This window comes from Molossus molossus, unplaced genomic scaffold (assembly GCF_014108415.1).
Source record: "Molossus molossus isolate mMolMol1 unplaced genomic scaffold, mMolMol1.p scaffold_m16_p_19, whole genome shotgun sequence".
In the NCBI taxonomy this organism is placed as follows: Eukaryota; Metazoa; Chordata; class Mammalia; order Chiroptera; family Molossidae; genus Molossus; species Molossus molossus.
The window spans coordinates 4,630,662-4,658,283 of record NW_023425354.1 but is presented as its reverse complement, the minus strand read 5'-3'; the positions used below and the strand labels follow the sequence as shown (position 1 = coordinate 4,658,283).

The window sequence follows — 27,622 nt, the reverse complement described above, 5'->3', positions numbered from 1 at the left end:
AGGGAGGGGCCTCCACCCCTGCCCCCACAAGGACAGTCAGGAAGGTGCTCCCTTCAGATGTCCTTGTAGGGGTTTAGCCAACCGCAGGAGCTCCTGGGCGGGGCTAGCCAGAAGGAAGAGGCCACGCAAGGATGGAGGGGTGCCTAGCCTGCCTTGAGGGCACCTTGGTCCAGAAGAGGCAGGAAAAATGGACACTTCAGAGCTCGAAGATTAGCTGGGGTCATGCCCAGGGCCTTCCTCCAGGCCAAGGTGGGGGCGGGGGGGGGAGGGGCACGGGTAGGATTGGGCATGAACTCTGGCTCCTTCCTACCCTCCTCTGCCTGGGCACTGAGGCTCACAAGGAGGGTGGCAGGGAAGCGGCACCCTCCAGGGGCCAGCCTGGCCCACCTTCAAGGGTGCCCCTCACCAGCCTGGGCACGCTTCTGCCGGCCAGTCTGGGCCCAGGGCCACTTCCCTGAGGTGCTGAGCACACAGCCGGACAGGAGTTATGAGAAAGCTGGCACTGCCTGAGGCCTCCCATCCAGGGAGCGGCTGGGCTGTGCCAGGCCCCGGGCACTCAGGGTGAGCAGTTGCTGAGTAACCGGCAGGGAATGGAGACACGAGAGGCCTTAGCTTCCTGGGCCCAAATGGGCCACGAGAACAAGGGGCTCTCACACGGAGGGAACAGTCTCACCCGAGCCTCCCCAGGGCCCTGGCAGCCAGATGGCTTTCCTCCCCAAGGGCTCCCCTTGGTCACCACACAGAGCCACACACGGTCCAGTTACTTCATTTTTACTACTTCACATTTTCAACAAACAAATCAAGGTGCAAACAGGGTTTATTTCACATTAATATATTAACTGGATTTTTTTTTTTTTTGTCAAATAAATAGGGAATTCTCTTTAAATAACCATCTCCTCACTTCATGGCCAGTCCAGGAGCAAATGAGAGCAGATTTGGGAGCATCCAGGGGGCACACCGCCAACCAGACTCGAAGCTCGAGGGGAAGCCGGCAGGCTGAGGGCCTTTGGAGCGGTCAGTCAGCGCCCACCCCGCCCACGTCCCCAGGTCCCGGCCTTTGTTCCAGCCCACCCAGCAGGCGCCAAATGGCACGCTGGGACGGACATGCGTCCCCAGCTCCAGAGCCCCTTCTAGCCGGGAGACGCAGAGGGAAACAGTCCCAGCACACTGCAAGGAAGCAGGGGCCTGGCCCCGATGCCACCCTGGGAGCTCAGACTAAAGCTCCGAGTCACAGCGACAGCAACAGGATGACCAGGGACAGGGCAGGTACGACTGGGGCCAAGGGCAGGAGGCTGGCTGGGAATGGAATGTGGGCTGACAGTCCGGCGGATGGTGGCCTCCACGCTGGGCACAGACCAGAGTGCAGGGAATGTGAGCAGGGCACAGGGTCCTCGGAGGACTCGGGGCTGAGGGTGAAGCGGCTACCAAATCGAGGGAGCTGGACTGTAGTGGAGGAGGTGGCCAGAGAGTCCCTCCATGGGTAGAAGCTACTAGAGCAAGACAGGAGCGCGGGGGACACCTGCGCTCCCAGGGAGCGCCCGACATGCGAGGGGCGTGTGCTGAGCACCGTGGGCTCTGGGACAGTGTGGGATGCTGAAGGCACAGCTCCCAGGCAAGGGCCCTCCCTTCGGTCAACACCAGTTCCTGATCAGCGTTTTGTAATCAGACCTGGAGAAAGAACAAGCTCCCAACGCCCTCACCCTAGATCCAGCCCCAAGGGGAGAGAAGGAAAGAGCGATGAGAGGCCGGAGGCGGGGGCAAGGGGTCTACTGGGTCTTCTTGTCTTCCGGGGGGTAGTAGGGAGGTGGCGGAGGCTGGTTCTACGGAAGGAAGAGAGGAAAGATCACATTAAAAGGTTCAAAACGAGCCATGGTCTCCCCCGCCCCTAAATCCCAGCCGCCTGTGGCCGCCCTGCTCCCCCCCGGGCCCCCCCCCCGGTCCCCACCGTGGGCATGTAGACGGTGTGTGGGTTGTCCGGGTTGTAATAGGCGCTGGCAGCGGCCTCTGCGGCCTTGGCTTCGGCTGTGGAAGCAAACACACCAGGGATGAGCCGCCCTCCCTTCCAGCCGCCCCTCGGCTGCGCTCAGCCCGACCCGGCCCCACTGCTCCGGGCAGCTGGTGCTCAGACCCAGTTCCCGCTCCCGCAGCACTCGGTGCGCGTTCCCGTCCCCCCCAGTCCTCCCCCCCTCACAGCCCCGCCAGGTGCACTGTGACCGCGTGCTGGTGGCTGAGGAAGCCGAGGGACAGGGGGACACCTTCCTGGTCCCCGGGCACTGGACTAGCTGAGAGCAGAGTGCTGGGATCCAGCCCTTCATCCTGGGCCCACCGCCCTGCTGGGCCGGCGCAGTTCCCAGGCCAGGGGTCATTCACCATCTGGGCCGCCGCCAGCCTCCAGCAGTTCCCGGAGGCTCCGCGCAGCCACGAGGAGGCTGGACTCCAGGGACTGCTGTCAGCCTGGGGCCTCACCTGCGGGGGTGGAGGGAACCACAGGGCTGCTGACCGGCGGCTCCATGGGTCCGGGGTAGGGCGGCGGTGGGGGCTGCACATATCCCATGGCCCCATCCATCATGGGAGGACCCGGATAGAACTCTGCTCGGCAAGAGAGGAACAGGGACCCAGTGAGCAGCCCAGCCCTCTCCAGCTCCGTTAGCCCTGAAGCAGGTCACAGAACAAGTTTCCCCTCTACACCACCCTGGCCTGGGTGCGGCTGCTTGGTGGGTGGGGTGAGGGGAGGGCGGCAAAGGACACACTCACCAGGTGGGGGAGGTGGATAAGGGTAGCCAGGAGGGCAGGGGTACATTCCATTGGCGACTGGTGGGGGAAAGACATAGGCCCCGCTGGGCAGGTAGGAGTACCCGTAGGCTCCAGGGGGGGCTTCGCCTCGGGAGGCTATAAGTACAGGGGAGAGAGAAGTGAGCGTCTCAGGCCTCAGGGCTGGGGAGAGGGTAGTCCCACCTGGGAGGGGAGCTGCAGGGTCCCAACATGTGCACAGCAGCCTTATCCGGCTCCGCCCCGCCCCCTCCCACACCTGAACTGGCCTTGTCCGAGTATGGTGAAGTCAGGATGGGGAGAGAGGTCAGATGGGGAGGTCACGCACAGGGGGAGAAGATGGATGGGTGGACGGAGGGCAGGAGGGAGGCTCAGGGACGGGGTAAAGAAGGGTGATGCTGTTGGCCTGAGGTCCAGAGAGACCCGGGTTCGGTTCCTGCTAAGGCCGCATACCTTGGTTGCAGTTTGTCCCTGGCCCTCCCTCGTTGGTCGTGCGGGTGGCAGCCACTTGATGTATCCCTTTCACGTCGATGTTTCTCTCTCTCTCTCTCTCTCTCTCTCTCTCTCTCTCTGTCTCCCTCTCTCTCCTTCCCACTCTATCTGAACAAAAAGTGGAAAAATGTCCTCGGGTGAGGATTAAAAAAAAAATGAAGGGTGACACTGTACACATCTAGTGGTGATTTGAAATGGTTGTCTGAGGGTAATTTAGTTGTTGAGTATTCTGTTTTTTATGAGGCCATAGTAAAATGTTCTTGAGTCCAAACAGCTTCATCAAAATGTCCTATTCCTGCTCCAAGCAGGGAAAACCCAGCCCGTCCGGCCCAGGACAGGGTGATGCCAATTACAGGCTTCCTTCCCAACTCCCAGCCCTGGTCAGCCCAGGGCCCAAGACTTATCTCTTGAGCACTTAAAAACAGAAAAAGTAAACAAACTCAAATGAACAAAAAACCACATACTTCCTATGTCCTCAGACCCTAAGTTTTAGAGCCTTGATACCTTGAGCCGCCACCTGCAGCATCCGCTGTCCGAACTCGATGGCGCCCCCTGCCGTGAAGGTCAACTTGTACGCCGCAGAGCCTTCCCAGCCACCTGCGAAGGAACAGAGCGGCATCAGCTCAGAACACAGACCACTCTGAAGAGATGGCCACCTGTCCTTCCCGGGTCCCCATCCAACGCCCCGGAGGCCTGTGGGGAAGGGCTGGCTCTGCGGCGCCGCAGTTCGGCCAGGACTCCTGCCTCCTGCCTGTGCCCACTCAGCACTGTAAGTACATCTGCACTAGGGCTCCCACCCCCAATACAGCGACCTCCGAGGAGCAGGTCCAGTCAGCAGCCACTGCCGTTCAGGTCTGGCCCCTCTAGCCTGGCTTCCGCCAGAGGGGAGCTGTGAGCTCTCAGCCACTCCGGAGGCTCCTGGGGCTGGCGGGGCGCGAGGGGAGGGGGCTGGACACAGGTCACTGGTGTCTGCGAAAGAGCCTGCCACCCAGCAAGGCCTCCTGGGCATCAGAGGGGCAGCTCCTCCCGGCTCCAGGGAAAGGCCCTTCCACACACCCCGGGTCCCAACAAGCATTTCTACTGTTGGCAGTCATTTTGCTGACAACTCTCTGCAAAGGTGATGTGAGCTGCCATCTTTCATGCCAGCGTTTCCTAGTTCCTGTCACCAAAACCCATCTCGGCCGAGCAGCTGGCAGCCCAGGCGCTGGGTCTGGACACTAATTCCGAGCCAGGAAGAGGACAAACTAGGACGATAAGGGACCAAAGAGGACATCTCCAAGGCAGCAGCCAGAGGTGCCAGAGCACGTCTCTGGAAGCCCCGCCGATATCCCCCAGGCCCCGTCACCCACCTCCTGCCTCTGCCTTCACTGTGCCCTTGATGTAGTTTGCACCAAACACAGGCTGCTTGATCTCACAGTCCTTCATCAGATAAAACGGCATCATGAAGGACTGCATGGCATCCCTCCCCTTGGACAGAAAGATGACCTGCGGCGAGAGAAGAGGAGAACCATCACCAGCCAAACCACCGCCCACCGCGCCATCGCTTCCTAGGTGGTGAGTCCACGCCAGGGCAGGGCGGGCAGCCAGACCTCTCTGCACCAGACATTCCTGCAGAGAGTTTTTTTAAAGAAAAGACCCTACATGGAGAGGCCAGACGTGTATTCAGGAGAAAAACATGCCCCTCACAGGCAGCATGTGAGGACAGACTGCTCTGTCACTTAGGCCAAGGGGAGGTGGCGGATGTGGTGTGCAGCTGAAAGGGCAGAGGGGCAGGGGTGAGGCAGGGAAGGGTTCCTGAAGGGAGGTCTAGCCTGAGCTTCCCAGAACCAAGAACGAAGGAGTGGCGAGGGCGTCAGAGCCCGGGGCAAGGGGACTGTCACAGGCTTCCCTCCGCCTCACTGTCCAAACAGTGAGTCTCCCATCCTGCACTTGGAGAACCTTGTTTCAAATCCACATCAGTGACTGAAAATGCCACCTGAACCGCCGGAAACGGATTTGAGCCTCTCCTTCCTCCGCTAAATCCTGGTGATTAATACTTGAAGATATGCTCCTCTTCCAACCATTTAAGTCTAACTCTCGGGTAACTACAGATCCTTTTCCAAGAATATCCACTTGCATTTCTCTGGAAGTCTCTCAGCATCTGCCTGGGTAATTCTCAGGCAAGGCCCATTATGCAGTCTGGCATTTCTTGCTCTGCAGGGTTTTGCCGGGCTCTCTGCGCAGTCCGGAGGCTGTGGTCATGCTACTGTATCCTGTTTACCATGTTTGTCAGTGGATGTACAAAAGGCCTCATAGGCTACTCTCCCAGAAATAAGAATACTAACAGCTTCACCCCTCCAGGCCCAAGCCATCCCAGCAGCTGCATCCAGATATGTGGAGATTGTGCAGCAACAGTTCTAAAACTTGCAGAACTCAATGTCCAGTGGTCAGTTCGGCTGCGCAAATTGCCTGGTGGTTCTAGAACCCAGAAGCATGTGACAGAGAAACACCCGAAGTAAGGAAGTAAAGTTCACCGGGTTCAGAGGCCACTGGACTCACAAGACTGAGGCAGACATGAGTCAAAACAGCCTGCAGGAGCCACAGCCTCCAAACCAACCGCCGTGCTTGCAACTCACCCGGTAAGGGGTAAGGTAGACGCTGCCTTTCTTGGTCCCTTTGAAGGCTTCTGGCACATTCTTCATGTCATTGAACGTAAGTTCCACGTGGTCATAGGTCATGAGGATGCTGTGATAAGGAAAGAGGAAAGGGTCTGATGACACAGCCTGCAGCCATGATCTGTTATCCCAGGGGCTGGACCCTCCTGGTAAGCAGATACCTGGCATGTCATCTCTTAACAGTCTCAACATTGCTGCAAGGAACTGCTGCTGTAACCATGGAAGAGATGAGCACGCTGGGGTTCTCCAGAATCTCCCCAACCCCACTTATTCAGCCCACGTGGCCAGGGCTGAAGAGCCCCAGGGCTCTGGCAGCGCCGCAATCCCTCAAATCAGGTTAGATCATCTGAGTTAACTCCATTTTCTGCCGAGTCTTATGACAGGTGTTCTGTTTTTGTTGGTTTGTTCTTTAATCCTAACATATAAACATTCTAGGACAGGACTACACATGACAAAAGGGCTGACTTCAGGATTCCTTTATTTATTTATTTTAAACAATTACTTCATATGACTTTTTTTAAAATATATTTTCTTTATTGATTTGAGAGAGAGACGAAGGAAGAGGGAGATAGAAACATCGATGAGAAAGAACACTGACTGGCCTCCTCCTGCATGCCCCCCTCTAGGGATTGGGCCCACAAGCTGGGCATGTGCCCTGACCAGGAATCGAACCCTCGACCTCCTGGTGCTTGGGTCGACGCTCAACCACTGAGCCACATGGGCCCGGCCAGGGTTCCTTTAAACCTGGGGTTCCTTTAAGCTAGGTCTGCAGGGATGTCAGTCCTTGAAGCACCTGAGATGACACTGTACATGCATTTTTCTGGGAAATCTATAGTTTTTCATCACTCTCAACGGATTCATGACTTGAAGAATAAGGTTGACTATTTTACACATGAAATTTAAAACACTAATTTAAACTTCAATTACTATACACACTTTTTTTTTTCCCCCCAGATATGAAGCATTTTCTGAAACACAACACACTGTTATTTAGCAGCACACTATTATTTATCAGCCAGGTAGGAGGTCCAACAGGACAGATACATTCTTGTCCCAGAAAGGTCTCACTGAGACCTACAAACTGGGAGCAATGTGAGGTTTCTCTGATCAGAAAACAACAAGGTTGGTCTAAGATGACGTTTGTTTTCTTCCTCCTCCCAAATATCGTAACTTCCTTCACTGGGGAGGAGAAAGGGGGAAGAGAATGGTACCAGAGAAGAGAAATACAGCTCAGAGAACAGGTCGTTCCCAGGAACAGGATGGTCTGGCAAACTCTGAGCAGGTAAGATGGAGGGAGAGTCAGCATTTTAAGGTCAGGGGACTCTAGGCGGTCTCCTCTGACTCATCAAGCATTCTCAGGTGACAGCCCCTGGGCTGGGTGCTGCCCTTGGCCGGCTACAAGGCTCTGATCCCACCAAATCTCCTCTGGGGACTCGGGTTCCTCTTAAGCTCCTTCTGCCTTCAAGAAGAGCCTCAGGCTCAGCAAAGCTCAGCCAGGGCTGGCTGGCCAGATTCTCAATGCCCAAAGAGCAAGGAGAGAAGCTATCCAAGGAGCCCAGACACTGGAGGAGAGACAGAATTAACTGAGGGGTTGGTAGAAAGAAATCTCCAAGTTGCGAGACCCCTGCTTTGGGAAGTTACCCAAGCCAACATGTGTTCAAGAGAAAGAAGCAAAAAGGGACCTTTACAAGGCCAGACACCCTGACAGGAAATGTATTAGACACTTGACAAACATATCTAATCTCACCTCTGGCCTGTTTCTCATCTGAGCAGTTCTGGAATGTGCTGGAAGGCTATATATACTGGTAGTTTCACCTACTGATTTTGGAGTCAGGATTTCTTTCCTGGAATTCCACTGTTACAGCTCTGTGATCTCAGGCAAGTTACTCAACCTGTCTGTGCCTCCCATGTAGATTCCCTACACGTAAAATGTGTATAATGATAGTATCTGCTCCGCAGGACTTACGTATTTTAAATAAGGTAGAGGAGGAGCAGCGCCAGACACGCAGTAACATAGTGAACGTCCAACAAATGGCAATTATTTTTGTCTAGGGCTCCTCCAAGCACTTCAAGTCACCGATTCTGGGAAAGGGGCTCAAGAACTACCTCCAGGCCCCACTTGCTACCCTCAACTCCGCCCCGTTCAGCCGCCCCCCCACCATCCCCATCCCATCCCCCACCCCATCCCACAGCTGATCGTGAAACCCGGCCCCTCCCCCGCGACCCACCCACCTTCCTCCAGCCCCGCCCCCAGCCGTTACCCCCCCCCCCACGACTCCCCCAGCCATTTCCCCTCTCCGCGGGTTTATTCCCCACCGCCCACCGCCCACACTCTTGACGTCCTCCCTTCGGTCCTGCCGGGTCCTTCTGCAGTGTTTTCACCTCTCTGTGTTGTTGACGATCACTCCGCCGGCCTCCGAGTGATTCTTGTTGAGCGCCATAGTCTCTTGGAAAGGGGTCCCGAGACTCGTAACGCAGTGCGCTTGCGCTCCTCTCCGACCCGCCTCTAGTGGCGTCGTTCGTATTAGAGTCAGCCAATCACAGCTCTTAAGCGGGGGTTGGCCCAACCATCAGATCCCGAGTATCACGTGGTAAGAGTTTACTCCCTCTCCGCCCCCTCCTAGTTTCGCCTGCATCACAAACAAGTTGAAGACTGCAATTCCCAGAAGGCAATGCTCCCTCAGCCTCTCCGTACGCTGATGAATGGTGCATTGTGGGACTTGTAGTCTTTCCGATCGTAGGCCTGGATTGACTCACTGCCTTGCATAACTAATCCTCCAGTGCACTCCCCACCTTTGCCGCAGAGGGACCCGAATGAACAGTTGGGCGTGTCACAGGGGAAAAGCAATCGAAAAAGCACTGGACACGCAGAATGGGGACTGTATTCTGAACCCGGTGTGTGAAGCGCTGTACAGTCACCTTACTGGGGCATCTTCACCCAATGAACATTATGGAACTTTCACTAGGTGATTTGACATCCGATTTGGGAAGTTACTGAGCCACATACATAGATGAATGCAAGACCCAGTCTCTGTCCCAGGTCATGATGGGCTGGCTGGCTGGCAGAGAAGAGTCAGGAAAAACTGCCCTCCCTTTCATGACATCAAGCCTAGACCCTAGCAGGTGGGCGGTGAGAATCTCCCCGTTCCCCCCCACGTTCTCAGTCTCTTGGGGTGCGCCCCCACCTCATCACGGCCTTCACCACATCTGGCCTCCAGGTGGCGCTGCTCCCTCTAGAATGTTCTGGCTTTGCGGTCCAGCGGGCCCCCTCGGAGTCCCGCGTGGAAGATTTAAGTAAGACTAAAGAAATGAGGCACATTGTAGGGCCAGCAGCTTACAAAATAGGGCTGACTCATTTTAGCTTGTGACCCAGCACTGGGTGGCCCCTCCTGGGCATCTGTAGTTAGGTAAACTCCGCACCTCCAAGGGGAATCTTTAAAGGGGAATGTGAGCAGGTGTTGGTGCATCATTAAGGGCTCAGAGTTGGATTTGAGGCAAGTCTGGTGGCCAATCTCTGGATCCACCTACTTGACTTAACTTTTTTTTTTTTTTAATCCTCACCCAAGGATATTTTTCCTTTTATTTTCAGACAGAGAGGAAGGGAGAGAGAGAGGGCTACATCAACATGAGAGAGACACATCCATTGGTTGCCTCTCTCACAACCCTGACCAGGGCTGGGGATGAACCGAAACCAAGGTACGTGCCCTTGACCAGAATTGAACCTATGACTCATTGGTCGAGTGCCGACACTGTAACTGCTGAGCCAAACTGGTCAGGGCTTGTCTTAACTTTTTGTGTGAGATTTCCTAGATGGAGGATCAAAACCTGGAAAAAATTATGATATAGGTAACAGCCTAGTGAGAGGTATTGTGAAAACCCAGGTTACAACTTACAAGACCAGTGCAATGAAATAGTTGCATAATGGACTTGATGAGACCTGCCCCAAATGGTTAGGTTAATTTTCTCACATGCAATCTATGTAGCTGTTGAAAACAACCAAGTCAGTCTATGTGCTGAAATGGAAAGATTGCCAAGGTTTGTTGGTGTTTGAAAAAAAAGGATCTAGCCCTGGCTGGTTTGGCTCAGAGGTTGGAATGTTGGCCTGCAGACCGGAGAGTCCTGGATTCGGTTCCCGCTAGGGGCACATACCAAAAATAAATAAATAAATAAATAAAGTATCTAGATCTAAACTTTCTGGAAACATCTACTTTGGGGTTATTTCACTGAGGTATGGGTTTTGGAATTGAGGTTGGCTGGTGACTTGATGTCTCTCTAAAAAAGTCAATCAAATTTTTTATTTTTTTTTTAAAGAGAGAGAGATGCCCCTTTCTTTCCAGCTCCAGCCTCAGATGCAGCAGCCAGCCGTCGTGGTGTTGATGCCCAAGAAGAACCAATTGCCATTTATGAACTCCTTTTTAAGGAGCGGGCGATGGTGGCCAAGAAGGACGGGTACATGCCTAAACACCCCGAGCTGGCAGACAAGAACGTGCCTAATCTTCACGTCACGAAGGCCATGCAGTCGCTCAAATCTCGAGGCTACGTGAAGGAACAGTTTGCCTGGAGACATTTCTACTGGTACCTTACCAGCGAGGGCATCCAGTATCTCCGAGATGATCTCCACCTGCCCCGAGACCGTGCCTGCCACTTTGTGCTGCAGCTGGCCTGAGACTGGCAGGCCAAGGCTCAGAGGTCTGGAGGGCAAGCGACTTGTGAGTCTCACAGGAGGGGAAGCGGAGAGACACCTACTGGCAGAGCGCTGTGCCCTGGTGCCCACAAGAAAGCTGAAGCCGGGACTGGGTCACCAACTGAATTCCAGTTTAGAGGCAGATTTGGTAGCCTCAATAAAGTTGGAGGGATTATTTTGTGTTGAATAAACCTGTGGTCAGAAATAAAATTTTTTTAAAAAGAGAGAGAAACATCCATGTGAGAACAGAACATGGCTTGGTTGCCTCCTGAATGCCCCCTACTAGGGATGGAGCCCACAACCCAGGCAAGTGCCCTGATCCAGAATCGAACCAGCAACCTTTGATGCACCAAATCCCAACAGTTTGATTGGCCCAAAAGGCACTGTCCTGATTGGTCAGAATGGAGCTGCACAATGGGGCTATGACTGTGCAGTTCCAATTGGATGGGGAAAGCTTCAGTCCTATTGGTAGAATCAGGATTCTAGGAACTCTATTAGGGCCACTCCCATGGTGGGAACACAGTGCAGGCGGGCAGTATAGCGCAGGCTGCTCCCTGAACTGGTTTGTGTGAGAGGCCCCTGGGTAGAAATGGCTACTAGGTTCTGTTTTTGTTTTGTCTTGTTTTTTTAAATTTTGAGCCCAGTTAGCCACCAGGGGCCCTTTTTAATAGGTATCTTCCTTCTCAAGGTCCCCAAACTAAAACACACAATCATGAAAAAACAGTGCGGAAGCCTCCTGACAGGAGGGGAAATATGATAAAGAGGAAGTCAGAGTGGAAAGAGATAGCAGACTTAACCATGTCCAACTTTTACACATTTTATCAAAACACTGTTAGGGCTGCTCCCAGGCTGCGGATGGGGGGCGGGGGTTTTCAGTACCCACTCTGAAGGGCTCAGGGCAGTTCATTGCTGAACCAAGTCTGTGAGTGGCAACAGTCCCCGGCTGGGCCCAGGTCTCAGAACCCAGACCTCTCCTGCCTTCTAGTCCACACAGCCTCTGCCTCTTTCCAGAAATGGTTCCTTTTCACTGAGCTGTAATTGCTCCTACTCTCCAGCCCTGAGCATCTTGAACGCTGTGCTAAGTAGGGGTGTGGGTACCCCTGAGGTCCACTGCTTCCCTCCCCCCCAGGACAGCCAGGTGGGGTCCAGGTCAGAGGGCCCCTGGACCCTCTTGACCCCCAAGAAGCTTCATCTGTTTTCCCCAGTGAGCAGAACAAATATCATTTGTGCTGAACAAATAATCATTTTCTTTGTGCCAAGACATCAAAAAGCTTGGGAAGCAGTTTATGGGATGGTGGCTTTCTGTGCTGGGCAGTTAGACAGAGGGGAACAAGGACAATGAACAGGTACAGAAGGTCACAGGGAGAACAGCCCCAGGTGCCTGGCAACAGACAACTGTAGGGTGGGACCTCGCCCGCCCACGGGGGTGATCTTTCCTCCTGTGCTGTGAACCCCCTGACCTTTCCTCCCTAGAGATAACATCTAAGCCTCAATTGTATTTCAGCTCCAGGCCCAGAAAAGCAGGAAAACCAGACAAGCCACATGGCCGACCTCAGCACCAAGGCATTGAACAATGACCCCCAGCCCTAGTGCAGACCGCTCAGTTCGTGCAGACCCCAACCCTGAAAGAACACCGCTGGAAATCTGCTGAATAGCCTACTGAGATCTTCTCATGGGACCGCCCCTCAAATGTCCACCCTTAAAAGCCTTAGGATGGAGGACCCCTTGTGCTGTCCCTTCCAGGGGCACATCCAGAGCCTTTCTCCTCCCCCTCTCCGTGCCCCAGGCGGTCACCTTGACCTTCCTCACTTCCAAGCTCCCAGGGCCCTTCCTTTGCCTCCGTAACTTGGTTCCTAAGCCCATTTCTCCTGCAAAGTTCTTCTCTACCTCTGCGATTTCAGTCTGGGCCCTGAATTCTTTCCGAGTCAGAACTCAAGTACCGAGGTTGCTAAACCCGGGTCCGACCCCACCGGTCTAACACCTGGTGCCGTCCTTCTGCTGCCAACATTTCCTTCTTTAACCTTGACCCACAGTAAGAAATACATTTAATATCAAGACCCAGTAGGCATGATGTATATTCATAAGTGCAACTGAAAGAGGGAAAACCTGTTAGGGAATGGAAGAGTAAACATCAGCTTGGACTGAAACAAACGAACAAAGAGCAGCCTGCAGTCAATCAGGCTGGGAGGGGAGACACAGGTGAAGCCCACAGCCCAGCAACCGGACACCTGCTTTCTCCCAAGGTCATGAGGCAGTTGTCAGAGGTCATGATGGCCCCCTCTCTCAGAGACTGCTGCTTTCCTACCAGAGACACCCAGACAGGCTTTGCAATTCCTAAGCATTAGTGGGTGCCCCCATGCTAACCCACTCACCTCGTGACAGCACCCCACCCCTAGTTAAATCTTGCTCCTTTTTTTTTTTGGAAGGTGCCCCTAGCGGGATACGAACCCGGGGTCACTGGTCTGCAGGCTGATGCTCCAACCGCTGAGCCAGACCGGCCAGGGCAGTCCTGCTTCTTCTTTTTTTTTAATCTTTTTTTTCTTTATTGATTTTTAGAGAGAGGAAGGGAGAAGGAAAGAGAGATAGAAACATCGATGAGAGAGAACATCGACTGGCCGCCTCCTGCACGCCCCCCACTGGGGGTTGAGCCCACAACCTGAGCATGTGCCCTGACCGGTAATCAAACCGGTGACCTCTTGGTGCGTGGGTTGACACTCAACCACTGAGCCACACCGGCCGGGCCCTGCTTTTTTATTTTTATTAACTGATTAATTTTTGTTACAGATGTTTCCCCCCATTGACACCCTGTCCCCACTGCTTCTAATCCCTGCTCACAGACAGCAACTCCTCCTGATCCGCGCTTCATAGCCCCTGCTCAGAACCCTTCAGAACCCAAACCTCACGAAAACTACCTCTCCCCTCCCCCGTGGACCGCTGGCCGCCCTGTGACCACCCTGGAGGCCGTGCCTGCGGGTGGCTGCTGAGGCTCCTGGACCGTAGCTCCTCCGACTGCGCTGCTGCCAAGGACCTGTCTGCCCGCTAGGAGCTCTGGGGGGTCCAGCTAGCTGCAAAGGGGAAGGCCCCCGGGGGCCAGTTCAGAGACCAGAGGTGACAGGGCCCCTGCCTGAAGACAGCTGGGAAGGGGGGGTAGTTTCCCAGAAACACTCTTCATGCCATTAAAGTTTATCTAAAAATTGCTTAAGCTTAAGCATTTAATCATGAATGTTATTTTTTTCCCCAGAAGGAGATTGAATTACATCAGCTAAAAGAAAGATTTGTCCCAGACCAGGTTTGAGACAAGTTTTATTTTGTTAGTGTACTTCAGTATTCTCTATTTTATTTTGTTACTTTAAAAAATTGCTACTTATGCTCAGTCGGTGTGGCTCACTGGTTGAGCATCAGCCCATGCGCCGGTTCAGTTCCTGGTCAGGGTACGTGCCCAGTAGGGGACATGCAGGGGGTGACCAATCAATGTTCCCTCTCATCAATGTTTCTATTCCTCTCTCTCTCAAATCAATAAAGAAAAAAATATTAAAAATAAATAAATAGCCCTGGCCGGTTTGGCTTAGCGGTTAGAGTGTCGGCCTGCAGACCAGAGAGTCCCGGGTTTGGTTCGGTTCCCGCTAAGGGCACATGCCTCGGTTGCGGTTTGTTCCCGGCCCTGGTTGGGGTTGTGTGGGTGGCAGCCAGTCAATGTGTCTCTCTCACATCGATGTTTCTCTCTCCCCACCCTCCCGCTCTATCTGAAGATAAATTCAAAAATGTCCTCGGGTGAGAATAAAAAAAATAAAATAAAATAATAAATAAATAAATAAATAAATAAACAAAATTGCTAATTATCATGCACTAAACTGACTTTGCAATCCTCAGTTTGAGAACCCCCTTCCCAACCCAGAAGAAAGGACAGGGGTGGGCCTGGGGGTGAGGGCGGAGCAGCGAAGGGGGAGAAAAGCACCCACTGGACTGGGACCTGCAGTTTCCTGGAGCTGAAACTGGTCCGTATTTCTGTTCCCAAAGCTGTGCGCTACTAAAGGGCGTGTCAGTGTGGGCCAGGCCGTTCCCCACCTCTGGGTGTGAGAGGGTGGGGTTTTAGATACTGCACTTTGTTTTACTCTTCATGTGGTAGGAGACACTGAGAGGCGTTTTCCACCTCTCAACTACAGGGGAGGCAAGCCTTGTCCCCAGGGCAGCTTGTGGCTTCTCTAACATGTCCTGGGCACTGGCTGAGCACAGAACTTGCCAGATACTTTGAAGATACAAACGCCCAGGCTCTTGTTTGGAAACAAGGCCCGTGGTGTGTGTCTGCGGCTGCAGGAGATGGAAGGCTGGTGGGGGGGGGGGGGTCAGCGGTGGACCTAGAGAGGGAAGGGGTGCTTTCCAGACCCCAGGGACAGGAGCCAAGTTTGGGAGATTCTCCAGGGGTAGACCCCCAACACCCCCTCCTCCTACTTGCAATCCCAAAAAGTGAGGTGTGGTCACTGGGGTCTGAACACCAACTGTGGTGTTAGATTGTGTGAAAGGGCCCCACTTGGGCTGTTTCCAGATCTTAGCAATTGTAAATAGTGCTGCTATGAACATAGGGGTACATATATTCTTTCTGATTGGTGTTTCAGGCTTTTTAGGATATATGCCTAGAAGTGGGATCGCTGGGTCAAATGGCAGTTCAATTTTTAATTTTTGAGGTAACACCATATTGTTTTCCATAGTGTATGCACCAGTCTGCATTCCCAGCAGCAGTATACTAGAGTCCCCTTTTCTCCACACCCTCACCAGCGCTTGTTTATTTTATTGTTTTTAATGGATGTTAGAGAGAGAGAGGAAAAGAGAGAGAGAGAGAGGGAGAAATAACAATTTGTCTCTATCTGTACCACAGGCTGACGCTCCAACCGCTGAGCCAAACCGGCCAGGGCTCAATTTGTTGTTCCACTTATTTATGCATTCATTGGTTGATTCTTGTATGTGCCCTGACCAGGAATCGAACCTGCAACCTTGGCGCATGGGGATGACACTCTAACCAACTGAGTGACCCAGCCAGGGCCCAAATTACAAACTGCTTTTAGCTACTTCTAAGGAGCTGTGGCTGCCGGGGTGCAGAAACCTTACTGGGTCGCGTGGAACAGCCAGCAGCTGGGAAGCAGGCAGCCCCTTTTCCTCCAGCCCGGCCGCCCTCTAGCGCCCCCTGTAGGCACAGCCTGGAAGGGAGCAGCCAGAAATGGAGAAATGGGGCCGGCATAGTCCCAGTCCCAGCGTCATCGAGGGCTTGACTTGTGTCCCTCTCCAGATTCATACGTTGAGATCCTAACCCCTAGTACCTCAGAATGTGACCTTATTTGGGAGTTGGGTTGTTGCAGACCTAATTAGTTAAGATGAGGTAATTAGGGTGGGCCCTAATCCAAACGGACTGGTGTCCTGAAAAGGGAAAATTTGGACACAGAGACGTGCAGGGAGAACACCGTTTGAAGATGAAAGCAGAGAGCTACAAGCCAGGATTGCCAAATATTGTCAGCAAATCACCAGGGCTGGGGGGAGGCCTGGACAGACGCCCGCCCAGCCTTAGGGACACCAGCACCTTGAGTTCGGACTTCTGGCCTCCAGGCTGTGAGACAGTAAACATCAGCCATTTAAGCCGCCCGGTTTGTGGTTCTTGGTCGTGACAGCCCTGGCCAACTACCACAGTGGGTTTGGAGCCGGTCCCAAACCTTGTTTGGCCCAGGGGAGGAGGAGGCGGGCCATACGAGGACCACTGGGGCGTGGACAGCGGGCATCTCAGCAGCTGCTCCAGCGGGCAGATCCCATCCCATGTTCTCCTGTCCCGTGGCACCGCGCAAAGCCCACATGACCGCTCTGCTGAGCAGAAGCCACCACCGCCACCGCAGAGGTGCCCGAGGCTGAATTTCTTTCCCTCTTGACAAAGGGCAGCTCATAATAAATTGTGATTTAGGAAAAATACCAAAATGGACATTGCTTCTACCTGCGGGCTATGGAACAGATTCCTGTCTGATACACTGCATTTTTTTTTTTCACGCAGCCTGCACTCATCTTTCAAAGAAGCCTTGAGGGAACGCCAACTCTTGGTCACCCTCAACTTTCTGCCGTTCATTTGCTGTTGGGTGGTTGAGCTGTGAGGACAGACGGCAGCTGCCATGGGAGACACTGCTGACGTGCAAGTGAGCTATTTTGGGGTGGGTCATTTTGGCCGAGGGTATTTCAGTAACAGAAGCTCCTTGCTTCTCCATCAGGAGGCAGAGCCAGGGCTTGTCTGGGGCTGTTTCTGGTTGCTATGGAGATGAACCCCACCCGAGGGTTCCGTCCAGACCTCCCCGCGCTGTCAAGTTCAGATTTCCCCAGACGTGGCTGCAAGGCCTGTTCTGAGCGATTCCCGCTGTAGGAGTGTTTACTCAGACCTGCTGTGCTTCCCACTCCCTGCCCCAAACCCAGCCCCAAACCGCAGAAAGATGCAGGCGTCGCCTCCAGGGTGTCCAGCACGGAGGAGCCGGCCTGGAGGGCGCTCAGGGAAGGCGGCCGGAGAGGCTCCTGGGGCCTGGCCCCCCCCTGCATTTCTGGGTCCTTCTTCCCGGAGTTGGGGGTGCTCCCCTCCATCTCTGATGGGGTAGCCTCAGTCCCTCACATCCTTTTTTTCTTTCCTTAAACCATTTCTCACCTGAATCCCAGAGTGATTTCACACTTTCAAATCTGATTGTGTGTGTGTGTGTGTGTGTTTTTGTTTTTTGGGTTTTTTTGGTACATGCCCCTGGTGGGAACCGAACCCAGGACTCTCTGGTCCGCGGGCGGATGCTCCAACCGCGGAGCCAAACCGGCCAAGGCAAAATCTGATTGTATTTTCCCCATGTGCAACCCTGCAATGGTGGCCCATTGCTCCTAGGAAAAGTCCAGAATACCGATCAGCTCTGTCCCTCCAGAACTGGCCTGCTCACCTCATGCTCTCCTTCCTACAGGCTGGCCTCCTGGAGTGCCGAGGCCCAAGACTTGTCTGGCTGGCTCCTCCTGTCCTCCAGAATCAGCAGGCCCTGTAATGCCCCTCCCCCAGACCTCCCGGGCTCCTCCTCAAGGTCACTGTCTTCTTCCTTTTTCTTTTTTACCCCTGTTCTCTGGGATTTGTGTTTTGTTTTGTTTTGTAGCACAGGGGAGGCTCTCTTAGTCTGTTCAGCTGGGGCTGAGATTAAGTAGACATAAAACAGATTAACAGGAGAAAAACAATCACATTTTATTTTATTTTTTTCATGGGTTTATAGGAGCCTTCCCAGGAAAATAAAGACCCAAAAAAGCAGTTAGGCCTAAGTGTTTAATTTTTTTTTTTTTTTTGAATCCTCACCCAAGGATATTTTTCCATGGATTTTTAGACAGAGTGGAAAGGAGAGGAGAGAGAGAGAGAGAGAGAGAGGACCATCTTCTTACATCAATTGCTTGCCTCCCGCACAACCGGGACTGGGGCTGGGGATCGACTCTGAAATCCAGGTAGGTGCCCTTGACTGGGCGTCAAACTCACGACCCTTCAGTCTGCAGGCCGGCGCTCTAACCGCTGGGCCAAACTGGCCAGGGCAGAACTTCATTCCTTTTTAAGGCTGAGGAGGAATCCATTGTACGGCCAGACCATATGTTGTTTATTCCTTCATCCACCAGCAGACACTTGGGTTGTTTCCAGCCTTTGGCAGTTGTGAACAGTGCTGCTGTGAACATGGGAGTGTGCGTGGGTGTGAACATGGGAGTGCGCGTGGGTGTGAACATGGGAGTGCGCGTGGGTGTGAACATGGGAGTGCCCGTGGGTGTGAACATGGGAGCGCACATACATGTCTCTTCGGTCCCAGCCTTCAGTTCTTCTGGGTGTGTCCTTAGTGGGGGACTCACTGCCCTCTTCTTTGATAGCTTGTTCCAGGTCAGTGATCACAGCCCCTCCAGGGCAGGGGCATCTCACCGGCTCCCTGGCCTGAGCACATGCCCCCACTGAACAAACATTGTCCACTGACTGAGTGAAAGTTGCCAATCTTAGCGGGCGGGCACACTTAGGCTGGGCTCATCTAAGCTCTTGAAGAACAGATCCAGGGACCCCTACCCCACCCCGAGGACTGACAAGTCTTCTGAGAATATTGATTTTACGCAGTGATTCAGAGGAATAACAACAACAACAACAACAAGAATACTTGCTGAAAGCTCACTCTGTGCCAGGACCTGTGCCAAGCACTTTGCTTAAATTATCTCATTTAATTTTCAAACGATTCCCATCCCTATTCTACAAGCGAGGAAACCGAGGCTAAGCACCTTGCCCAAAGGCACACAGCTAGGGAACTGCTTGAGGTGGAGTATTCAGCCAAGGCCTCTGATCCCAGAACTCACACACAGAACTTCTTCAACGCTGGGGCAGTAAAGCCCGTGCTTTACACTAAAGCAAAACAAGAGATATTATGGAGTACGGTTCAGAGTTTGAATGTCATGTGAAGATGAAGTACAGACATCAAAGCCCATTTCCTGCTTCCTCGCTGGGGTGCTGGATGGATTCCACCTCCGAGCCTGATGGGAGCCCCATCCCGGCCCCTCTCTGAGAGCCCTGGGGAAATAGGCTGAGGCTCCCCTCCTGGGTGAAGCCAAGGAGGACCACCCAGAGCCTCCAGCCATTCTTATGCATTTTCCAGAAGAAGTGACTCCGCAGAAAGGAGTCACCTTGGTCCAGATTTGAATGTTGGCATCAAGGGGAATGTGTGTTGGGTGTGGGGCCCTTGGCATCAAAGGGGAATGTGTGTGTTGGGTGTGGGGCTGGATGCCACACAGACCCTGCAGCTAAATGCTATTTTCCTCCCTGGGGAAACCCAGCACAGCCCAGTGGAGCCTGGCAGGCCTCAGCTCCTCCCAGTTCAGCCTGGTCTTCCTGGACAGCCCCCCTGCCTGGCCACAGCCTGGGCCGAGCCTCGTCCTGTGCCTGGGAGGAGGGGAGGTGAAGGAGGGCACTTCAGGGAGTGCTCCCTGGGAGGGGCCTGGGGGTGGGGGAGAGGGTGGTCTCCTGTCCTCCTGGAATGTGGGGAGGGACCCAGCAGCTCAAGTCCAGTGCTTGGCCTGCTGTTTGGAATCTTGAGCTCATTTTCCCACAGACACAAAGCTCAAGTGGAGTTGGCTTCCTGCCTGGCCCAGAGCAACCAGATGCAGTGAATAGCGGCACAGCGGCAGGAGGCCCTTCACACTCTCCACCATTGTCTGTGACTGGGGGCCGCACTGGCGGAGCTTCAGAGACCACAGCTCCTGAGGAAGCTCGGCCAAGGGCACTGTGGCTGTGGGAACCGGGCCAGGCCAGGGCAGCCCGTACCCAGGCTGGGGGGGGAGGGCGGAATGCATGTGTGCACGTGTGCATGTGTGTGCGTGCATGTGTTTAGACATGTCTAAGCACAGGACACACCTGAGCACGGAGCGAGTGTCCTGGACTGGGTAGCCTTGGGCAGTCCTGTGTGTCTCTGTGCCTCGGTTTCTTCATACAGAAATGGTAGTGGTAGGTTTGGACCAGATGGGGGGTTTCCAACATTTTCTCTTTTAGCAGTTTTTAAAGTCACTGGACTGGATTCATACACACAAATACATAGACACACACCCAGGTGGACATGCAGATATACACACTGATACACAGCACACACGCGCTGATGTATACACACAACACACACATGCATAGACACTCAGACACACGAATACACACAGAAACAGACTCACACAACTGGCCCTCCAGCTTGACCGTTATCCTAGTCACAGAGGAAGGGCAGGGGTGTGGATAACACTCCAGACAGGATGACACTGAAACCCAGGGGGTGCCCACCCCAGCCCCTTGCGAGCTGTGCAGCTCTGGGGGTGCCCACCCCAGCCCCTTGCGAGCTGTGCGGCTCTGGGGGTGCCAGCCTCCCCGCTGAGCTGTGCGGCTCTGGGGGTGCCAGCCTCCCCGCTGAGCTGTGCGGCTCTGGGGGTGCCAGCCTCCCCGCTGAGCTGTGCGGCTCTCGGGGTGCCAGCCTCCCCGCTGAGCTGTGCGGCTCTGGGGGTACCAGCCTCCCCGCTGAGCTGTGCGGCTCTGGGGGTGCCAGCCTCCCCGCTGAGCTGTGCGGCTCTGGGGGTGCCAGCCTCCCCGCTGAGCTGTGCGGCTCTGGGGGTGCCAGACTCCCCTCTGAGCTGTGCGGCTCTGGGGGTGCCAGCCTCCCTGCTGAGCTGTGCAGCTGCAGCGCTGGGATTGGGATGAAGATGCGCGAGGTTCCATGAGCGGTTGGGAGCTGGAAACCACCCTGAGTGGCAGGGATGCTGGGCTGCAGACTTGACAAGTGAGACTTGAACTCCACCCAGGAAGCCACCAGTCCTGGTCTGGGTAGCTCACATTCCTGGACAGGCCAGTGCCTGCAGGGTCAGGAATCCGAGCTTTCTCTGCAAGGGAAGTGTTTGGGCAGTGCCAAGGCGGGTGGGGATGAGACAGAACTGGGGTGGGAGGGTGGGTGAAAGGTGGAAGGCTCACAGCAGGTGAGGGGACTCCAGGAAGCCCCCAGGGGTCCATTGTGACAGCCACAGAGCAGCCTCCCCCATGGGCCCCAGCGGCCCCAGCGCCTGGGGAGCTGGGGCCCTGGGCTGCCAAGGGAACCGTGCTTTGAACACCAAGCACCAGGAGCAAGGAGGCCCCTCCCAGAAAAACAACATCCTGACTGCAGGGGCTGAAGCAGGGCTAGGCAGGAGGGGCTATTTTTAGCTGCTCAGGCAGCCAGGGCAGGACTTGTATGGCCTTGCTGTCTGGCTGCATAACTCACCCATTGTCCCCCCTGACCTCTGCGAGGTGCCAAGAGGCCTCTGCTGGCCCTGTCCCTCTCTACTGGGGCCTTCTCTGGGGCGCCTCTGGGCCACAGAGAACCGAGGGAGGAGGGGGCTGGCCTGGAAACACACTCACCAGTAGCCTCAGGGAACAAGCCTTCCCTTTGAAAGTGAAATTAGGGCATCCCAGGCCATGATGGGAGTTTGGGGCACCAGGGGACACGGCTTCCCAAGGAGAGAAGCAGAGGCTCTGCTGGGTTACAGGGCGCAGGTCTTGTCTGGAGGCGGAGCACCGTCCCAGCTCCCGGCTGGTGAGAGCAGTAAGGCAGATTCCGCAGGAGGACACAAGTCTCTTTATGGCCGATGTTCTCGGCTCCATCCACACCCTGAGGTCAGCTCAGTCACATCCTTCATGGACCGAGAAGGTGTGTGAGTGAAAGAAACTCGCAGACTTCCTGCCCACACCCAGGAGTTGTGCCCTGTTCCGGGAGGTGTGATGTGTGTATTTAATCCCCGCACAAACTCCCCACAGCAGATCCAGTACAAGGCTCTGGCGAGAAGGATGAAAATAGCTGATGTGAACCCGGCAGCCAGAATGATGGTGGGGCTGGACCCCCACGGGCACAGCCGTCTCTAGCTGCCCCTGTCCAGAACCGGGGAGTAGGGTTGCCCCAAAGGGCAGCACCCCATTTCAGCCCCCTCCTTCCTGGCCAGCTCTTGAAAGATGAGAAATACTGGGAGCTCTTAGTGGGTGGAGAGGATAGAAAAGGGAGTCAGTCATTCAGCAAGTGTTTATTGGGCACCTACTGTGTACCAGGCACTGTCCTGGGAACCTGGAAAAGGAGGGCTCGGGGTAGCCTGGGTCTGTCCTGGCTGTGGCTCTCTCCTGGGAACATGGTCTGCAGCAGGGGACGGTCTTGAGAGACACTTGACAGGGTCTAGGGAACCTCCTCCCTGAGAGGTGGGAAGCCAAGTGTACGGAAGGTGGAGGCCTCTAGAAATGAGACTGCTGAGCCCTGGCAGGTTGTTCAGTGGTTAGAGCACCGGCCCATGGACCAAAGAGTCGCAGGTTCGAGTCCGGTCAAGGGCACATATCTCGGTTGCAGTTCGTCCCCAGCTCTGGTTGGGGTCGTGCAGGAGGCAGCCAGTCGATGTGTCTCTCTCACATTGATGTTTCTCTCTCTCTCTCTCTCTCACTCCTACTCTAGGTGAAGATAAATGGGAAAATATCCTCGGGTGAGGATTTAAAAAAAAGAAACGAGACTGCAGAGGACTGTGGGACTCCAAGGCGGGAGCCTTCGGGTGGCAAGCCGCGGGCATGCCGGGAGCTGAGGCAGCTGCAGTGGCCCCGGGCCCCCTGCATCACCTCCTCTTCAGCACAGATATGCAGGATTTCTTGAGGGGCCCGATCTGCAGATGGGCATCCACACTCTCCAGGAAGAAGGCAGGCTTCAGCCTGCTCTTGAAGAGCCCCGAAAAGTAGCTGTCCAGGTGGCTCTGGAAGGGGTCAATGGGGGAGGCCGGGGAGCCGCTCCGGCGGGCCCGGGTGGCCTTCAGCCTCCGAAGCAGGCTCATCTTGCCGTCCCGCACGGCATAGAAGGCCAGGGCTCGGTCAGCATATTCCAGGCAGATCCCAACCGTGGGCGAGAAGGGGTGAGGCAGGGGCGCCTCCAGCCCGTGGAACCAGACGGAGAAATTGCGTCCGTTCCACTGCAGGCAGCAGGAGTGGGCATTGCGGCCAAGCCGGCCCCGGTCGTAGGGCTCATGTGGGGAGAAATCTTCAGCCATGACCCCCATGCTGACCCAGCCTTCGATGATCTCCACCTCCCAGTAGTAGGTGCCCCGATCCAGGGCACCCTCAGCCAGCACCTGCTCGCAGTGAGTGAACCGGCTCGGTGACTCGGGGTAGTTGATGGGACACAGCACCCTCTTCACCCCTTTGGTTCCAAACAGCTGCAGGAACTTGTCTGCTGTGTCGCTGTCCAGGTCCACAATGTAGGCAACTGCTCCCACAGATGGGAGAGAGACGCAGGGCTCAGGGCCAGGCTCAGATGGGACGCCCCACCCCCTGGGTGCCCACCTCCCCGAACACAGCCTCTTCTCATCTTTGCAGCTGGCACTACTCAGCCCTGCTGGAGAGCACCCCATGAGCTGGCCTAGTTCACCCCGTGAACAAGGAGGGGAATCCAAGGGCTCGTGCGCCAGAGCCCAGCCCTGCAGCCGTCGGAGGGCCCAGTGTGAACAGAGGGCAAAGCCCAGGGTCTACTCACACTTGAGGAAGTAATCCCTGGGTGCCTCAGTGATCTCCAGGTGGCTGGTGTTACTTGGGTCCTGGGACTCAGCATCAGCTGCAGAGAGGAGACAGTGGGGAGGGGTTCTCTTCAGCTCCCTGGGACTGGACTGCTATGCAAAGTGCATCTTCCAAAGCTATCACCCCAATTCCCTCTTCCCCCAATTCCTCCCAGCATCCCAAGCCTCATGGGACAGGCACACTGCACAAATAGGGTACCCTGCCCTGGGCAGTTTGGCTCAGTGGTTGAGTGTCGATCTGTGGACCAGAGAGTCTTGGGTTCGGTTCCCTCTAGAGGCACGTACCACACACGCAAAAAAAGGTACCCTGTGTTCACAGGCATGCCTGGTCCTCGGTTCTGCTCCTTGCTCCACTTGCCCCTTGACCCAAGCCCCTCTAACTTAAAGGGTGGGCTAGGAGAAGCTCCATCTGCCCCGTAGGCTATGGCCAAAGCAGCTGACTGGTCATTACAGGGTGGTGGCTCCCGTCACTGGCAGAATTTGGGTCCCACCCCGCAACAGGCACAGTTTCCATCCCCTACTGCTGAATGGGCACCAGGCCTGGGGGCCTGGGAGGGAAGACTGGGAAGGGTGAGTCACCTGGAGGGGGCACCCACCTTCTGTGCTGGGCTTCGGGAGCCCATCCTCGTCACCGCTCAGCCCCCGCAGCTGCTCCCACTGGCTGGCGCAGGCCACAGCCAGCACGTCTCTCACTGCCTTCATGGCCTGGGCCGACTTGGTGAAGCTGAGCTCCCTCGGGGGACCAGGCCCGGGGCCGAGCCCCTCCTCCAGGGCCAGCCTGAGCGCCAGGAGCTCCTGTGCCAGATAAGTGCCCATTAAGGCTCTGCTGGCCACCGTTACTCCCCGCTGGGGTGGGACAGCTCTTCCAGGAGCTGGTACAGCCCTGAAGACTAGGCCCCCACTGCCTTCTCCTCTCTGCCTCCTGCCTCCCGCCTCCCGCCGCCTCCTGCCCCTGCCCTCTCTGGTCAGAAGAGCTGCCCTCACCTGCAGGAAGCCTACTGAGTCGGCCTCGGGGACCTGACTAAGGTTGTAGCAGGCCCGGCTTAGCCTGCTGCGCTGTTCCTCCTGCCTTCGAAGGTCGCCCTGGGAGCGGCCCAGCATGGTGGCCTCCCCCTCCTCGATGAAGCCCAGCACCTGCTTCTGGAACTCCTGCAGGGTGGCTGCAGCCTCCGCAAACAGCCGGCTCACCCTCTCCCGCTCTGCCACGGCTGCGCTCTGCACAGGACGACAGTGGGGGCAGCGGTGAGGGCAAAGAACGTCACTGTCCGGGGCCCATCCTTCCCAGACCCTACTATCCCAATCTACCCTCTTGTGGGGAGAGACGGATAAGCCAGAGCTGCCCCGGTCAGGGGAGACACTCGTGCTCAGTGGGACTGGGTAAGGCCTTGAGCACAGGCTTCCTTGGAGTGGACTAGACCACGCTCACGATGCCAAGAGCCTGCTGCAGAGCACCCGGGGTTAGGGTCGGGTCTGACCTTGATGAGGGCCACGGTCCGCCGGGACTGTGCAATGCCGGCGCCCAGCTCATCCATGCGGTCCTCTACAGCACTCAGCACCTTGGGCTGCTCAGCCTGTGGATGACATCCTTCATGACTGTGGAGTCTGGCAGAGGCCACAGCCATGCGCCGGGGTCCCAGGCCTCACCAAGGAGCAGGAGAGGGGTGACCTGGGGGTGGTATCCGTGCATAGGTGGGACTGGGAGTGGCCATGATGTCCCACAATATGCCAGAGGCGCCTCAAGCCCGGGATGATGCCAGTCCCAAATGCCCAGGTAGAGGCTGGCTGTGGGTTGTCTGCCTCCCCTCTCTGACCAGTGGGCAAGTACAAGGCCATCCATGGTCCTCAATGTCACTCACATTCATCTGAGAACTTCCTTCAGTGGGAAAGAGGCAGAGAATGGAGGGAAGAGAGGCTGCACAAGAGGATATTCAGCTGTCCTGGGGATCCCCATCCCCAAAGACTCTGGGTCCCCAATCCAGACCTTGAAAATGGGGATTCCAAGCAAATCCCCCAGGTCCTATGAGTCACAGCTCCAGGCTGGAGAGACGGAAAATCCCAAGGCCCAGACGCCAAGACTGGGCTGAAGGCCAAAGGAAACTGGGGGTGGAGGTAGCAGGACCGACTAAGCGCACATGCTCCCACCACCGGCCCCGGAACACTGGACAGAACGGTCTGTGTGCGCGGCCGCACTCCTGTCGCCTGCCACACCCATCTAAACCCTCTGATTCAGCCCGGGGCAAATCTGGGCCGCAACCCGCAAGAACGTGGCCCCTTTGATTGGTCCCGCTGCGGGAATCAGCCGCCCAGGAACCCGCGGGCTTAACCCAGTTCTCTCCCGCCTTAGATCCCCATGGGTCCCGCAGAGGCTTCAGGCCCCCTGCGCGCTCTCTGCGTCCTTTTCGCGTTCTCACTGGGTCCCCCTATGCGCCCCATTCCATCTCGAGAGGAATGTCCCACAGCGAGCGGATGACACTGTCAAGGCTGGAAGGGACAGCAAAGATCCTCAACTTACAGGAGTAAATTAACTAACCCGGGAAGGGTGGGAGCGGGGGCGATCCATGACCCTCGGCCGGCTGGCGCCGCCGGCCACCCGCCCGCCGGGACCAGCCCGCGGCGCCTGCGCCCCACCTCCTGGAGCGCGCGCTCCTGCTCCAGCGACACGAGCTCGTGGCCCCGATGCTCCTGGGCAGCGCAGGCCTCGCACAAGCACAGACGCTCCGCGCGGCAGTAGTGTTCGAGCGGCCGCAGGTGGCGCGGGCACAGGCTCTCCTCCAGCCGGCGCAGCGGTGGCACCAACCGGTGTCCGCGTAACGCGGGACTGCGCTCGTGCGGACCCAGGTGCGCGGGGCAGAAGGAGGCGAGGCAGGAGAGGCAGGAGAACGCGGCGGGCAGGGCGGCGCCCTCGGGACATGCGTCGCAGCGCACCGGCTCTTCGTCCGCCGGCCATGGCCCCGGCGCGCAGGGAGCCGACGGCTCCGGGGCGCTGGGCGGCGCGCTGGGTGCCGCGGGCTCCGGGGCCGGGGCCGGGGCCGGGGCCGGGGCCGGGCCAGGCCCAGGCCCGGGGCCCGAGCCCTGCCGGAGTTGCAGCAGCTCGGACAGCGTGTGGTTCTTGCGGAGCTGCAGGCCGTCGGGGAAGGGCTCCTGGCACAGCGGGCAGCGGGCCGCGCCTCCGGATGCGCCGGCTCCGCCCGCGCCGCGGTGCGGCCAGAGGGCGCCCAGGCAGGCGAGGCAGAAGTTGTGGCCGCAGGGCAGCGTCACCGGCTCCCGCAGCGGCTCCAGGCAGATGGGGCAGCTGAAGGGCCCGCTGCCGTCCATGGCTCCGCGGCCGCCCGGGCACCGCCTGTTCTGCTCCCGCCGGGGAGGGACTGGACCGCTAGCGTGGGCACCGCCCCCTGGAAACGAGGCCAAGGGTCCCGCCCCCGCCCATCCTCAACTCGGACCGCCCCCCAGAGCCACAGGCCCGCCGGCCCTCTGGTCCCCGACACCGGGCCCCAGCTCCGACTGCACTGGGCGGCCCCTGGGCCCCGCCTGACTCCGAGGGGCTCCGGGACGGTGGCCCCTCTTGGACCCGCGGGTCTGAAGGGAGGGCGCTGCTGCAAGGTGTGTGAGCGAGAGGACAGAGGGGAGAGAGTGCGAGGGGGACACGGGAAGGAAGCTAGGGAGGAGTTCACTCCTTCATTACCCCCCCAAACCTCCCCCAGCCATGGCCAGGCCGGGCGAGCCCACTGTGTCCCGCCAGACCGTCGCCTTCCAGACCCCCTCTCTGCACCATGAGCAAAGTTCCCGAGCTGCTTGCTGCCCGCAGAGACAAGTAACTGCTGATGTGCGTGCATTTGCCCCTTAGCAACTCTACCCCGGTGGGGAACTTGGATTTTTCTAAACCTGAAATGGGAAGTTGATGTCATCCTCCAAGTCCCTGTCTAAGGAATTCAGTTCT

General features: G+C 56.4%; 2 protein-coding genes and 1 pseudogene across 3 annotated transcripts; 1 reads left to right on the top strand and 2 right to left on the bottom strand.

Annotated features, from left to right (window-relative positions):
- Window positions 1-812: 812 nt before the first annotated feature.
- Window positions 813-8,524, bottom strand: WBP2 (WW domain binding protein 2). 2 transcript variants are annotated; one of them, XM_036268890.1, is made up of 8 exons: window positions 8,298-8,524; window positions 5,877-5,985; window positions 4,611-4,746; window positions 3,766-3,858; window positions 2,755-2,889; window positions 2,467-2,589; window positions 1,946-2,022; window positions 813-1,820 (listed from the first exon to the last, which is right to left on the bottom strand). In XM_036268890.1, the coding sequence occupies exons 1-8, from the start codon at window positions 8,354-8,356 to the stop codon at window positions 1,767-1,769; spliced, it is 786 nt and encodes a 261-aa protein (XP_036124783.1). In that variant the 5' UTR covers window positions 8,357-8,524; the 3' UTR covers window positions 813-1,766. The 2 variants fall into 2 exon arrangements, with proteins under 2 accessions (XP_036124783.1, XP_036124784.1); XM_036268891.1 differs by lacking the exon at window positions 8,298-8,524 and adding an exon at window positions 6,077-6,150.
- A 1,740-nt stretch (window positions 8,525-10,264) lies between these two features.
- Window positions 10,265-12,189, top strand: LOC118634023 (annotated as a pseudogene).
- Window positions 12,190-22,605: 10,416 nt separating this feature from the next.
- Window positions 22,606-27,000, bottom strand: TRIM47 (tripartite motif containing 47). The gene is made up of 6 exons (XM_036269070.1): window positions 26,314-27,000; window positions 25,161-25,256; window positions 24,670-24,900; window positions 24,282-24,480; window positions 23,646-23,723; window positions 22,606-23,378 (listed from the first exon to the last, which is right to left on the bottom strand). The coding sequence occupies exons 1-6, from the start codon at window positions 26,998-27,000 to the stop codon at window positions 22,738-22,740; spliced, it is 1,932 nt and encodes a 643-aa protein (XP_036124963.1). The 3' UTR covers window positions 22,606-22,737.
- Between the last annotated feature and the right edge of the window lie 622 nt (window positions 27,001-27,622).